Source organism: Triturus cristatus, chromosome 4_2 (assembly GCF_964204655.1).
Source record: "Triturus cristatus chromosome 4_2, aTriCri1.1, whole genome shotgun sequence".
NCBI classification, from domain to species: domain Eukaryota; kingdom Metazoa; phylum Chordata; class Amphibia; order Caudata; family Salamandridae; genus Triturus; species Triturus cristatus.
The window spans coordinates 495,821,041-495,835,054 of record NC_140586.1 but is presented as its reverse complement, the minus strand read 5'-3'; the positions used below and the strand labels follow the sequence as shown (position 1 = coordinate 495,835,054).

Below are 14,014 nucleotides of genomic sequence, written 5' to 3'. Positions count from 1 at the left end.
TAAACTTGAAATCATTAGCTTAGCTGCCCCCAAGCAATCCCAGAACCTTTCGTAATCTTTCTCATGGCATGTGGTTGCATTCCTAGCAATACTTCTGGACCCAATGGAAGAGGGTAGCCCAGAACAACAGACATGGTCAATTCCAGAGAAACATCCATTGGATTCTTGAGTACCTTCAAATTAGATACCTCCACTTACTTCTATCCTTCTGAAAATCTTGTAAATCCACTTTCAACCCCCTTTAAATCTAGATTGTTTTCTAGACTACAGGTTTTGTACCATACTGATATCCAGACTGTTCTTAACATCCCCCGCCCGCCACTCTAATCTCCAACTCAAGCGCTAAGATGGATGCTAGCTGCTTGGATAGCTGGAGACTCCCTGAACTCCACTCTACAGCCTGAGTGCTCCTGAAATTCATCAGGACAATGCACGTTGAGATGATGTAGCGGAGGGTTTGTAATCTTCACACCTGCTTCAGTGTTTCTGAGGGAGGTGCAGTGAATGTTGCAATAATTTAAGGGGTGACTTCAGGTTTGGTAAATAAAAGGCATCCACCAAAAAGCGTTGGATGCCGCATCACCCAAACTCACAGTTTACCCACCCCAGTCAGAGGTGGTCCAAGAGCGATATTTCTGCTGACGGAGCTTCAGCTAGCTCTGCTGACAGAAATCCTGAAATGACGGCAGCTCTGCCACTGGTAAATGTGTGTCGGAATGTCTGCCCTATTAAGGGTAGTCCTTCTACCAAACATTTGTCCTGATCTGCCAGGGAATGTCTGGAGGTACTTAAATAAGAGAACACAAAATGACCTTCGATTGTTAGGCCATTTATATTTTGTTTTGAAGAAATAAACCCCAGCATTGGGGTTTTATTTCTGCAAAATAAAAAATAATGCTTACCATCCTCCCTGCACCATGCACAGTATACTATGTATTGTTGGGTTGGTAATACCTTAGCATGGCTGATGACCTTCTGCCGGGATGGCAGAGGTGATAACCTCTACAGAGCTGTTGGCATGTAGCAAGAGAAATATAATAAAATAAAATAAAACATGAACAGACAAGCAAAACAAGATGATGTGGAAAAACACTCTAAATCCCATTTTCAGTCAGCTCCATGAATGCCTGTAATTGGCTTTTTTTGTGATGGGTGGCATCACCGTTCCCTACCAGCATAAGAGTGATGACCAAGAGTGCAAAGAGACCAATGTCATTATAGGCGAAAATAGTCTTCCCTACAACTTACCCACTTTCAGGCCATCACCAACTCAAATGCACGGACAGGGGGTTATCATGTAGCTGACCTATTGAGATTTAGAAGAGGATCCACATAGCTGAGCGTGCTTTCTGGGATTCTTATAGCTGCACAGAGCAGAAGCGGGGTCTTCTTTCAGATTGTTTTTAGGCGATGTTAACAACTCAACAGAATGGACATTTGTTCGCTACAAGAAGTCAGAGGAAATAAGTCAGTCATGCATCGACTGCTAAACTAAAAGATGAGTTAAGTAGAAGAAGTAGAAAGAAGGATGTTGGGCAGACTTGTCCACAGAAGAAGCAAAGTGCATCCTACAGATTGAGCTGGATATCACAGGTGTGATATAAGGAAAATGAATTGCTTCTCCGAAAAATGGGTTTCTGTCCCAGACTGTGTCTCCTCTTTGACCACTCTCCTATTTGTCAAGTCTGTGTGGTCCAGTCCTGCTGTCCTACTACCTTTGGCAATCCTCTGAGATGCGATGTGATCCTAATTCTTTTGAGCACCCCATTCCTCTCCTTCTCTACCCCGGATAGATTGAAATCTGCCGTTTGTAATCCCTCTTCTCTCGGAAATGCCCTCTTTCCTTTATTTTTAGTAGAGCTTATTCCATAAATTCCTTATGTGGAGAACTTCATATGTACATGGGGCTCAACTTGAAAATGCTAAGCTTGAATATTTTTCTTTTTTAATTGCCCTGATATCCTATCCAAGAACCTTTTTTGTACAATGGTATAATTCTTCCATGATGGAGGGTTGCATCACACATTCATGTAATGCTGATTGAGTGCCTTTTCATGAAGCACTATCCAAGACCTCTGCATGATCTAATAAAGTACCAGAATTTAACTCTGACTTTAGAGTAACTGCTGGTTGCTTCATGTTCTACTATAGTGGCTGTTGCAATATCATTTTAAGTGATTTTAGTACAGGCGACAATGCCATAATATAGAATACTACCACAACAGTTCATTCATGTAGACTGAATCACATTTTCTTACCTTGCATTCATCTATAAGCACATTGTCTTCAAGTAGTGTATTTGCATCAAACAAGTGACCATTCCATCCTTTAAAGCGAACAGATGTTTTTTGGGAATTGGTCATGCTGATGCCCCAGACTGGTGTATTCAGACAGTGAACTGTGATTGTGTGAACGGCTTCCGAACTCAGCAAATGGAGAAAGTTCATCTGAACCTTACCAACTCCATACTCCAGCTGCGATAAAACAAAAAGTTATAGTAGTGAAAATAATTTTTATTAGATAATGGAGCCAAGTTTCAAAACGTAAAATTCAACTTTGCCAAGCAGTCTACTATCTGCCAAATAACTCACCTTTAATGGACAATTATAAGGTTTAATCATAATAACAAGATAAGCCATGTACACCAGCAAACCTAAACTGGTTTACAATAGACATTGCCGATCTGTTTTTCCTTAAATTACATAGAATCACAGGCGCACTAAAATGTACCATATTTTAGACACACTGAACCAAATGACTGCTTCCATGCTTGACGGAATTGACTCTCTTTGCAACTGAAGAAAGCAAAATGAAACAAAAGTCCATTTACTAGACTTCACCCCCCCCCCCCTCCAAAAAGACTGTGTGCCTCGCTGACAAAGCCAAAAGGGGGCCGTGGGAAAATTGTTTTGAAAATGTGGTCTACTGACAGAGAAAACAGTTTATGAAATTCACTATGGGAGGGGAGAAAATTTGGTTCCGGCCACGGAATTGGCAGAATTTGGCAACTCATCGGAGTTCCATCCAAATTTGCTAGTCGCCGTGTGGTGGAATATTTTCTCGCGCATGGCTCCAGAAAGGTAAGTTGGCGAGCGTGAGCAAGATTTGGCACTCCTAGCATGATTTCCAGTTGCTAAGAGGACATTCTATGAGATTTTTTTAACACAGGCGGTCATGACTGTTCGCGGTCAGAAGACTGCTGCTCAAGTAGAAAATTTACTTGAGCGGCAGCAAAATCAACTTGAATAGTTGCTCTATCTGGCACACTGTGTGGTGCCGTTCACACTGATTTTTCAGCAAGAAACACGCTAGCTAAATCACAGTGCGAGGAGGACGACGTGCCTGTTTTTGCCCGTTGGTGGAACTCCACAGAATCTCACAGAGTTTTTATGTAGCTCCTTGGAGTCGAATTCTGCAAGTTCTCCCATCCCAGAAATTCACCAGCGGGGCTACTGGAATTGTTTACATAATTCAAATTGCAGAACTATCCCAGATGCTCACGTGACCCAAGTAGTCAGAAACTGGTCTAGGGTTGATGTGTTCCATTTCTGAGGCGATCTGGTGTGGCAGTTTGGGTTGGACTGCTTCTAAAGGAGCAGGACCGAGACTGAATTGCATATGGCTGGTTCCTCTCGGAGGTGACATGTTGGGCAAAAGAACAATGGACTGGAGGGCAGCCCAGAGTAACAGTGGCTGAGATTAATTCATGCATGACTTAATTCAAGTCTTTCCCTCCCTTCTATTCTTGGTCTTGTGCCATCTTATATTAACTGGATAAAGAATAAACAATACAGCTCCAAAGCCAAACTATCATTTGTAACAAAAATAACTCAGTATTAACACAAACTAACTACTAAGTAAAACTTACCAGGAATTGTCCCTCATAGCTTACCATGAAAACCAGATATCATCGCTTCAGAGCCATTCAACAATAGAAATATGGCACATAATCAAACCATCAAACTTATTTTCAGACCAGCTAATGGCTCTGTGACATAAGTGATTTCTGCTGCCATCTTAATGTGTGACTGGCAGACCACAATTCCTAATCCTTGTAGGGGTGATTCAGCCCTTCATTCTTCCCAGGCTAATGTCTGAAGTACTGTTAAGAGGTTGGTGCTCTGAACCGTCGGACTGCAAATTTCAGTCTGTGGCTCTTTCTTTCTGACCTGACAATATTTCGCCCTGACATTTTATTGAGAGGCTTCATTTTGAATACAAATAATGGAAAAATATGTGTCTGTACCACCGAAAATTGCTGTAACTGATGACTACTGATATTTGGTTCTAATTTACATATACATGCAAGATACAGATATGTTTGCCTTGCTCATGGGACGCCATATTTAGAGCAAAACACGTGTTAGGATACAGTCATATGGAAGAAGCACTTTTTTATTCTTTGGGGTATAGAGGATAGACTTTTGTCATTTTGGCTCAGAAGATTATATATGTTCTTATGAAACCGAATAAGAACAAGCTAGAGGTGCTTTTGTATCTTTTTTCTTTGGAATATAGAACAATAAAAAGAAAATGAGAACCTTAACATAAGATTGAATATTTGAAATACCTCCCTATGTACTATTTCTCCATAGGTGTCCAAACCTCTAACATAGTGCTTCACAAATTTTTGGGACCCACGACCCACTTTTCCGATTGACAAACATTTGTGACCCGTCTAGCTTTATTGTACATGAGGCGGGGGATTTTTTAATGTAATTAAAGCATTGTGTAGCAGCTCACTGTCATTTCCATTAAAATGGCCACTACATTTGCAAGACATAGTTTTACTGATAAAACTATATCACACACTAATGATAATGTATGTAAATCGGGTTTCAGTGAACATTTATCATTTGTGCATCACCAAGTTGTATCTTGATTTGTGTTGATACTATTAAAATCTTTGCTTCGTCACACTTCAGAATTACAAAAGTGTGCTTCATTTTTGCTTTCCTATCTGCTGAATGTGTACCGTTCATTTATAAGTATTTACAAGTTATTGCATGTCGCAAAAATGACATCCTGCAGCCTTTCCTTTCACACACATGTACCCCAGCAAGATTGTCACATAATACACTTTACTATTCTTTCCCTGACTGCAAAGTTGGAGGAGTTTGTAAACACCAATCCCCCATGTAAAAAACAGAGGCAGCAATTTGTCAGAAAGCATAGCCTGAGAATATAAATACAGAATTTAAACACATATTTGTTTATTGCCTCGACTTCCATGACCCACCACAAATTAGCTTTTGACGACTCACTATTTCGAAAACACTGCTCTAACATACACGTGTTTTGTTTCTTTACTGGGTAACCTTCCCTAGAGCAGTTATTGCAACCAGACTACATACAAAGAGAACAAAAGACATATAAATGCATATGTCTAGTCTGCCTTTAGGAACAAAGAAGAAAGTGTTGTGTACCTTTGTTACAGAGATAGGTGATAGGCATGTCTGTCCACCAGCAGTGAAGTTACAGAAGACTTCAATGGCATCAGAAGGACATCCGAGGTTTGGATCAATCCAGTATTTCCCTGGAACAAGAGAACCCAACTGAACAAAGCATGCAAGCATACAGGCATAATGTGCAGATGTTCTTTATAGGTAATGGTGCTGAAGAGGTATCATGATAACACGGCTAGGTGCCCTGGGGCACTCTTTCAAGGAGAGCATTTATCTCTGTTCCTCAAACAATGAAGACGCCCACTATTTTCTAAAGCAGCGCATACCATCACTGTGAAATCGTCTCTTAAGTGCTATGCCTACAAAATGGTTTTCTGGCACAATTTAAAAAACCTTCCCCAGCTGATATGTGTTGAAACACCACCATGGATTTTCCCTGCCTGAGGAAAAAACACCAAGTCTAAATTATTACTGCTTTTCACTGCAGTTTGCTTTTGTAAAAATGTTTACCGTACCTTCTTAAACAATACATCTTTTGTGTACTTTGTCAACATAATAAGGCCAGTGGCTTTTGACCTACATGTATGTTTCTTTCTTTTCTGAGATTAAGGTGATTCAATGTTGCATATGTTTACCCCTACTGCTCCACACTAAATCCTGTGGTTTGCCTACAGAGCCCCAATCTGCAGACCTCATGCAAGGGAAACGTACGATGGCATATTTTATTATTCATCAGGATAATTATTTTTCTGTGGAAAAATCCCCTGCAACCATTTTAAAAATGGGAGTATTTGGGGTACATTTACACAGCAATGCACACACTATTCCAACCTTTTGTAATACAGATGCAAGTGCAAATGGTAAATGGCTTAAAAAGGAGGCCAGGAAGGCTTGTGAATGTGGACAACCTTCTGAATGTTCACTACCTTGCCAATAACCATCGATCTGCTACTAGCTAGGAACCCCCACGCCGTACTCCTGACACCAGACTCACTTCTAAGCTAAAGCTTTAGATCTTGCTGATTATCCAGGCTAGTAAGTTCTGTGTGTTAATGTCAATGGCAGCAGATCCTGCGGCTAGGACAAGGATCTGCCTTTTGCCCCTTCCAATAGTACTTTTCATTTCTAAAGTTGAACTTGGCCTGCAAAAAATGTTGTGAATTGGATCCAGATTCACTACTATCAAGAAGTCATGGTTTGTCACCGGGATCCCAAAATCCTCAATCTGGGGTGTATGACAGCAATACATGATGAGCCTGCCAGGATGAGCCAGAGTAGAACAGTCTCACCTCATCCTTTGTGCAGTCAAAGGTTTCCTTTTAAATGATTCAAGTACAGTGTCAAAGTAGGTCCAACATAATAGAATCAGACGCCATTACAGAAATGGACACCAGGTTAATGAATATACGGTGGCCAACATACAAATCGTAAATCTTCATTAATTATGACTGCATCTCGGTTGTGAATCTTCCGGAATAGCAGTGTTTGTACTTCATGTAGTGGGGAGTATAAGGGTTATGTAGGGACCTGATAACAACCAGAAAATGATCTTGTGTAAAAAACACTTTGAATTGAAATATGTAAAACTGAAAAGAAATTACAATTTGAATATAATCAAGGAGTGTGCGTGTCATTGTGTGTATGTGCACGCCGTGTGTGTGGCATTGTGCCCCAGGAGGAGGAAGGGCTGTACCTCATGCATTCATCTGTGGAAATATGGATTTTTTTGGTCAGTTATGTCCCCTATCTTGGACCCCAACGGTTCTATGTGCATGTCACAAGTACATGTGTGTTCCCTCCAGTTCCAGTTATGAAGACGCAAATACATGTGCGTCCACCGTCAACATGTCCTCTGTCAGATCCGCCATGAATAGGCCGGATATTCCATTCCTGAGTACAAAAGGCCACCGGCTTTATATGGTTCACTCATGCCATTTTACAGTCCAGGCAAGTAGGCCCTGATTCTGTCATCAAACTCTTCTTGCCTTCTGCCTCTGAAAGCTCCAGTCTGAGCCTGCATCTGTGACCATGAACTTTGTCTCATTCTCTGCGCGGCTCACGAAGCCTGACATCAGCCTATTCTCTGCCAAGAACTGTATTTCACCTTCGAATTATCTGCTTCCCCCTCAGCCGATGCATTCCTGCCTAGTAGCTTAAGTAAACATTCTTCCAGTTACCGAGCAAAAGGCCGGCTTCTCTGTCCTCATGCAAGTAATTCATAGCCTTGTTACCATGGAATATTCCTACCCCCTCGCATTTAGTGTAGACACTTAGACGCTTGTCCATGCACGCACAGTCAGTATAGAATAGATTCTGTCCGAGAGTCCTTCTTTTATGGATAACATAGTTCTTTAAACATAGGATGTTAGATATGATTTGGGATTAGGTTGACTTGACCCCCCAGACTTCTTGTCTCCACATGTAGAGCTAAATGTCAAGTCCCCTTCACCCCCTAGTTACACGTCAATTACACGTCATACTGCTGCGCGCGCATCTATGCCAAGTATTATCTTATAGATCCACCTATACATGACATCACAACCAATTATGTTCCTTTTTACTCTTTATTACACCCATTTCTGGTTACGCAGAACAACTCGTCATTTTCCTTATCAATTGTTACGCCTACTGCATTTACTTCATTGTCATGTATGTACTATAAAAGTCATTTCTTGTCAATAAAGTATGTACTTCACTTCCTGAACCTCCGGGGTGATGGAACTTGAAGCATCCGATTATAATCGATTATTGGAATAAAGCCCATTCCGAACCTCTAATACCACGGATTCTGCCTCTCATTTTACTGAGCTATTTTATTATGTTTCTGTATCAAATTCAGTCCCGGTAAAGGAAAATTATTTACCACATGATGGCGCCCGAACAGGGACACTTTCTCATCTCACGCGCCGGCGGTGCGTTGCAGGCCCGGTCTCCTGCCACAGCTGGACGGACAATAACGCGTACCAGCAGGATTTCCTGTATCTCCCTCCGGTCAAGCGGGGGCGACTGAGACTGCGATCAACACCCAGACGAGGCGGTGAGAAGTGCGAAGTATCCCGACCAGAGCCTAGCTGAGAGAGCAAGATCCGAGGTACACAGAGACCCACCAGTCCGAAGTCAAGCCCAGTGTCCGACGAGTCGAGTCGAGTCCAGTCCGGTTCAAGTTCAAGTTACTGAGGCCTTCCGTTTCCGAAGCTACCCGGTGAGTACCATTGCTGGGGAGGCATTTCTGACGTGCACATAGGTTGTGCCGGTCAAGACGGGTTTGGGTACACAAATCCGGTCTGCACTGTTTTAGCAGTGTATCTGTACTGTTTAGCAGTATATCAAGTATCCCGAAGTATCTAGTTATTGTCAAGAATTAAGCTTGGTGATTAGTTATGCAGACGATCATCATTGTTGTTTCAGTTAAAGGTTTAATGTTTAAATGTTTAATGTGTTTAAGTATGTTCTGAATATCGTGGTATGAATGACTGTTCATTTATCGTGTTTATTGTATTAAGTCTGTTCTAATTCAAGTATCAGGTCAGGTGGTCAAAATCAAGTATAAGGTCAGTTCTCAATATGCCGCTCTTTTCGAAATTAAGACAGATCACTACCAGAAAAGGGGTTCTCGAAGAAGCCGTTCCTATTCCTCCTAGGGACACTCCAGGGCACTTTATGTATCACAAACATGGCTTAGACGCTATATTATTTCTTGATTTATGGGTAGACTATACCAAGGGATTACCAGAAAGTCAGAGGTGGCCCACAGCGGGAACCTGGGATGCAGAGTGCATCATGAAAGTAGAAGAAGAGTTATGGAAAAGGAAAGTCAGACAGTCACAGAAAGACGCCGTTGAATTATGGCGTAAAGAATCACATAGACGAACAGAAAAAGCACGTAGACAGGAAGAGAAGAGTAAAGAGAATTCCAATAAAGTTCGAGAGAATCTATTAATTGAGGAAGGTATCCGAGTGAAATCAGAACAAGTAGACAGACAAAGAAATGCCCTTATGAATGGTATGTATCCCCTTCTGGCCGAAGGATTACCTAAGGCTACTCCAGAAATACCGAAAGACTTGCCACCCCCATTGTTCCCAATAAAGGTACATCCTAAGGGGCATCCTAGAACCGCAGAAGATGTTTTTCTTTCCTCATATTTAGATGACGCAGCTCCCGAGTATGCTAATTCCGCCCCACATAGACCGCATACCAGGGAGGTTCAACGCCAAGATCCAGTGCCCGTATCCCTACAGCAACAAATCGAGTCACAAGTTCCGGCAAGCACATCTGTTTCTGTATCCGCTCCTACAGCTACTTCTATGGCTGTGTCCACACCTGTAGTCGCTGTGTCACGTTCGACGAATCCTTTCACGCCCGACACCCCAGATGGGGCTGCGGGAGGTGCTAGCAACATTTTTTCTACGCCACCCAGAATAAATAAACTTACTTTTCAAGAGTCAGCGCATTCACGTACACCCAAATTCGTAAGTGCCCGTGCACTTAAAGAGCTTCTCATAGATTGTAGATATGACCCGGTGCCCGGTATAGAGGACGAAATGACCCTGGCCTCATTGCGTATCAGACGAGCCGCAGTGTATTTAGCGAAGTTACCAGGAATGACTGCGCATCTAGATAATATATATCATTTTGTCCAAACAGGGCGAGATCCAGAATGTATTTACAGAGCTATGGAATACCAGAAAGTAGAGATACAGGGGGAACTGTTACGTTTCCTCATAAACTGTGTGATCAGAAATCAAGACCGACCGGGGGTAGACCCGGAAGCAATGAAAATTCTTACAAGATGGAGCCAGAATATATCAGAAGGGAGACATGATAAACAAAATTGTATAATAGCCATGTGCCGAAAGATCCGTAAAGAAATAGAACGCCTACACGAAGAGCGATTAGAGGTAGACGAGTTCGAACAAAGCGAGGAAGAAGGGTCAGGACTGCCCACAGGACAGTCGGACACCATAGCCTATGTAGGTAGAGGAAGATCTTGTAATAGGAATCAGACTAGATATCATACTGACTCAATACATCCGATATGTCCAGATAATAACAGGAATTTTCAAATACCTATAATTAATATAAGGTCTAACGAGCATTCGTTCCAAACCGCCGACAAACTACTCCGAGAACGAAGGGGTTATCATTTTCTCGATTCTATGGACGAACAAGATTTAGCCAGGGCAGCTGTCCATTGGGTGGACAGTCCCGGAAAATATAGTGATGATACAGTAGTACGCACATTTTTGAATCTCACCCCAGATGAACAGAGGTTAGCTGGGATTTATATGATTCAACAACTCATTATACTATATCGGAGTCAGCATTCGGACCCTGGTCCCTTACCTGACATATTGACTGAATTGCTTATGAATAAATGGAGAGGTCCAGGTACTAAATTAATTAAAGAAATTCTAGAATCAAGAAAGCAGTATATTCTTTTTGTATGTTCAGAGCATGTTTCATTGCCCGTCAAGGAAAGAACCACGTATCACATGGATAGACAGAATCCTTTACGAGAGGTGCACCCAATAAGAGACGAGGACAACGAGTTTAGGCGCGTATTTGTATATACGCCCATATCAAAAATAGAATTGTTACAAATGAAGAAAGTGGTACCCAGTCATGACAAAGACCCAGCGGGTTTTCACCGAGAAATTAAAGACATGTTACTCATGGGAGAGTATACCTATCCCGACATTATGACAATATTAAAGGTGTTGATGCCTGCTGGCATTTATGAAAAACTCAAGGAAAAAGAGTGGGAGGTAGGTGACCAAAAGATAGAATGGTCAGTGTTAGAAGCGGAAGAAAAGGCCCGAACTGCAGGAGCAGGACTTGGGGATAAAACTAAAGCACTACCAGGATTACTAGTACAGGTACTGCCACGTCTATTAACTACGAAAAAGGAAGATTGGGGAACGATTTCAGCCTGTAAGCAGAAGCAAGATGAAGACACTAGTGATTACTATGCCCGATTTGAAAAATGTTTTGGTATAAATAGTGGCATAAAAGTAAGTAGCGAATCATACCCGCATCTGTTTGTAACAAAGTTAGTGGAAAATGCCCTGCCCCCAGTAAAGAATAGAGTATTAAAATTCGAAAGTACCTGGCAAGGTAACACTCCATCACAAATGTTACAAATGTTACAGTACCATCACAATAGAATTAGAGAGGAACAAGAACATGAACACAGACGCATGAAAGACACGAAAATGAAAATGCTAGTTTCCCAGACTGTTCCAGCTGAAGGACATAAAAAGGGTATGACACATTCCGATTCAGCAGGACCTGTAAAAGGGACATGTAATTATTGTAAAAAGCCAGGTCATTACGTACACGATTGCCCAGTTTTAAAACATAATATCAGCATAGGTAAAACACAAGAAAGACCACGGCCACTTAGACAAGATCAGAATGAACAAGGAGCTTTGCAGCATGCCCAGGCCATGCCAGCCGCACAACAGCCCATACAGTTTGTGCCAGCTGCACCACCGTTACCTGTTACTGCCACACAGACAACAACACGACAAATGTATCAGACCGCACAGTATGAATATCCCGAGTATCAGCGTTACGCATGAACAAGCCTAGAGAGGGAAGTTGACTTACCCCTTATTGAAATCCCAGTAGACCAAGAAGGACCTTATGTACATAGTGAATTATTAGGCCAAGATAGAAAATTTCTACTCGATACAGGGGCAAGTCGAACAACCATAAAACGTAGTGAAGTTCCAGGGGCACCCCTCTCAGGCTCACAGAATATTTCCCTGGGTTTTTCAGGAAAGCCTATTGTTAATGAAGTGTCACAACCTCTGCCACTTACGATAGGACCTCTGACCCGAACTACAGATTTATTGCTTACTAAATCATGTCCAGAAAATCTATTAGGAATAAAAACGTTAAAAGCTCTAGGAGCTATAATATGTTGTTCTCCGGAAGGAGTAAGATTGTTTTTACGTGATTTTAAAGGTCACTATGTATCTAGAGACATGGATCCCCGATTACAGACTTTACCGACACGTCTATGGGCACAAGGCCCTACTGATGTTGGTTGCATGAATATTACACCATATCGAGTCACATTAAAGGCAGGAGTGGTGCTACCACGAATGCGACAATACAAGTTACCACCAGATGCTGTAGTGGCTTTACTACAAATCATTGACGAGCTCATTGCCCAAGGAGTAGTTGTGGAGACAGACTCCAATATATGTAATTCACCGATAATACCGATTCTTAAACGAACAGATCCGAAGGCCCCGCCAGTATATCGATTGGTTATTGATCTGCGCGAGTTAAACAAATGCATTGTGCCACAATTCCCTGTGGTCCCAGATATCTCGTCATTACTGACAGCTATTGATTCCGAAGCGACATTCTTCACTGTAATCGATCTCAAGAATGCCTTTTTCAGCGTCCCAATAGATCCGGAAAGCCAATATTTATTCGGATTTAGTTTAAATGGGCGTAGCTTTAAATTCTCACGCGCACCTCAAGGATTTACAGAAAGCCCCAGCATCTATAGCCAAGCACTGAAACGAGAACTTGACAGTATACACATGCCAGTTAACACTGCTCTGCTTCAATACGTCGATGATCTGCTGATCACCGCCCGAAGCGAACCTGAATGTGAAAAAGCATCACTGACAGTTTTACAATTTCTAGCCGAAAAGGGGCACAAGGTGTCCCCTTCTAAGCTGCAATTCTGTGTCCAGCGAGTTATTTATCTTGGACACTCGCTGTCCAAGGAGGGAAGGCAGCTTACACCAGACCGCATTCAGTTAATAGCTAACATGCCAATACCCAAGACACAAAAGGAGGTGCGGGCTTTCATAGGCCTCACTTCATACTGTAGACAGTGGATCCCGCAATATGCATTTCTAGCAAAACCACTCATTCAGTTAACCACACAGGAGGCAGCCACATCGACTGTTCTCCCTTGGACTCAAGAACATACACAAGCTTTTGAAAGCCTAAAGAAAACTTTATGTCAAGCACCTGTTTTAGCAACACCATGTTACAGAAAACAGTTTACACTCTTTGTTACAGAACGCGAAGGTACTGCCTTGTCAGTACTCACACAGGAACAAGCAGGAGCACACAAACCATGTGCTTATTTTTCTAGTACATTAGATCCCGTAGCTCAGGCTTTGCCTGCATGCCTGAAATCAGTAGCAGCGACAGCTTTAGCAATCAGACAAAGCGATGCCATAGTGTTAGGACACCCATTGACAGTTCAAGTACCACACGCAGTAGAGGTTCTTGTAAATAGAACACAAACACAACACTTGACTATAGCGAGACTTACAGGGTACGAACTTACATTGTTTCAGCCACATATAGAAATCAGACGCTGTAACACATTGAATCCTGCCACACTTTTGCCAGTAACTGGAACAGACCCACTAGCTCATGACTGTATTGAAGTTATTACTATAACGAAAAAACCCAGACAAGACTTGACAGATGTCCCATTGTCAGATCCAGACCTGACATTGTATGTAGATGGTTCATGTATGAGAACAAGTACAGGAGAGTTGGTGGCTGCTTATGCAGTCACAACAGATACTGAAGTCATTGAAACTAATCGTATAAATACTTTGTCAGC

At 42.1% G+C, this 14,014-nt stretch overlaps 1 protein-coding gene across 1 annotated transcript in view; it reads right to left on the bottom strand.

Annotated features, from left to right (window-relative positions):
• COL24A1 (collagen type XXIV alpha 1 chain) overlaps positions 1-14,014 on the bottom strand; it is an 826,732-nt gene that overhangs the window by 4,513 nt on the left and 808,205 nt on the right. Inside the window, exons 58-59 of the mRNA XM_085602067.1 lie at positions 5,427-5,536; positions 2,259-2,474 (exon numbers count right to left, since the gene is read on the bottom strand). Of these exons, the coding sequence (XP_085458193.1) occupies positions 2,259-2,474; positions 5,427-5,536 (326 nt within the window). The remainder of the gene's footprint in view (positions 1-2,258; positions 2,475-5,426; positions 5,537-14,014) is intronic.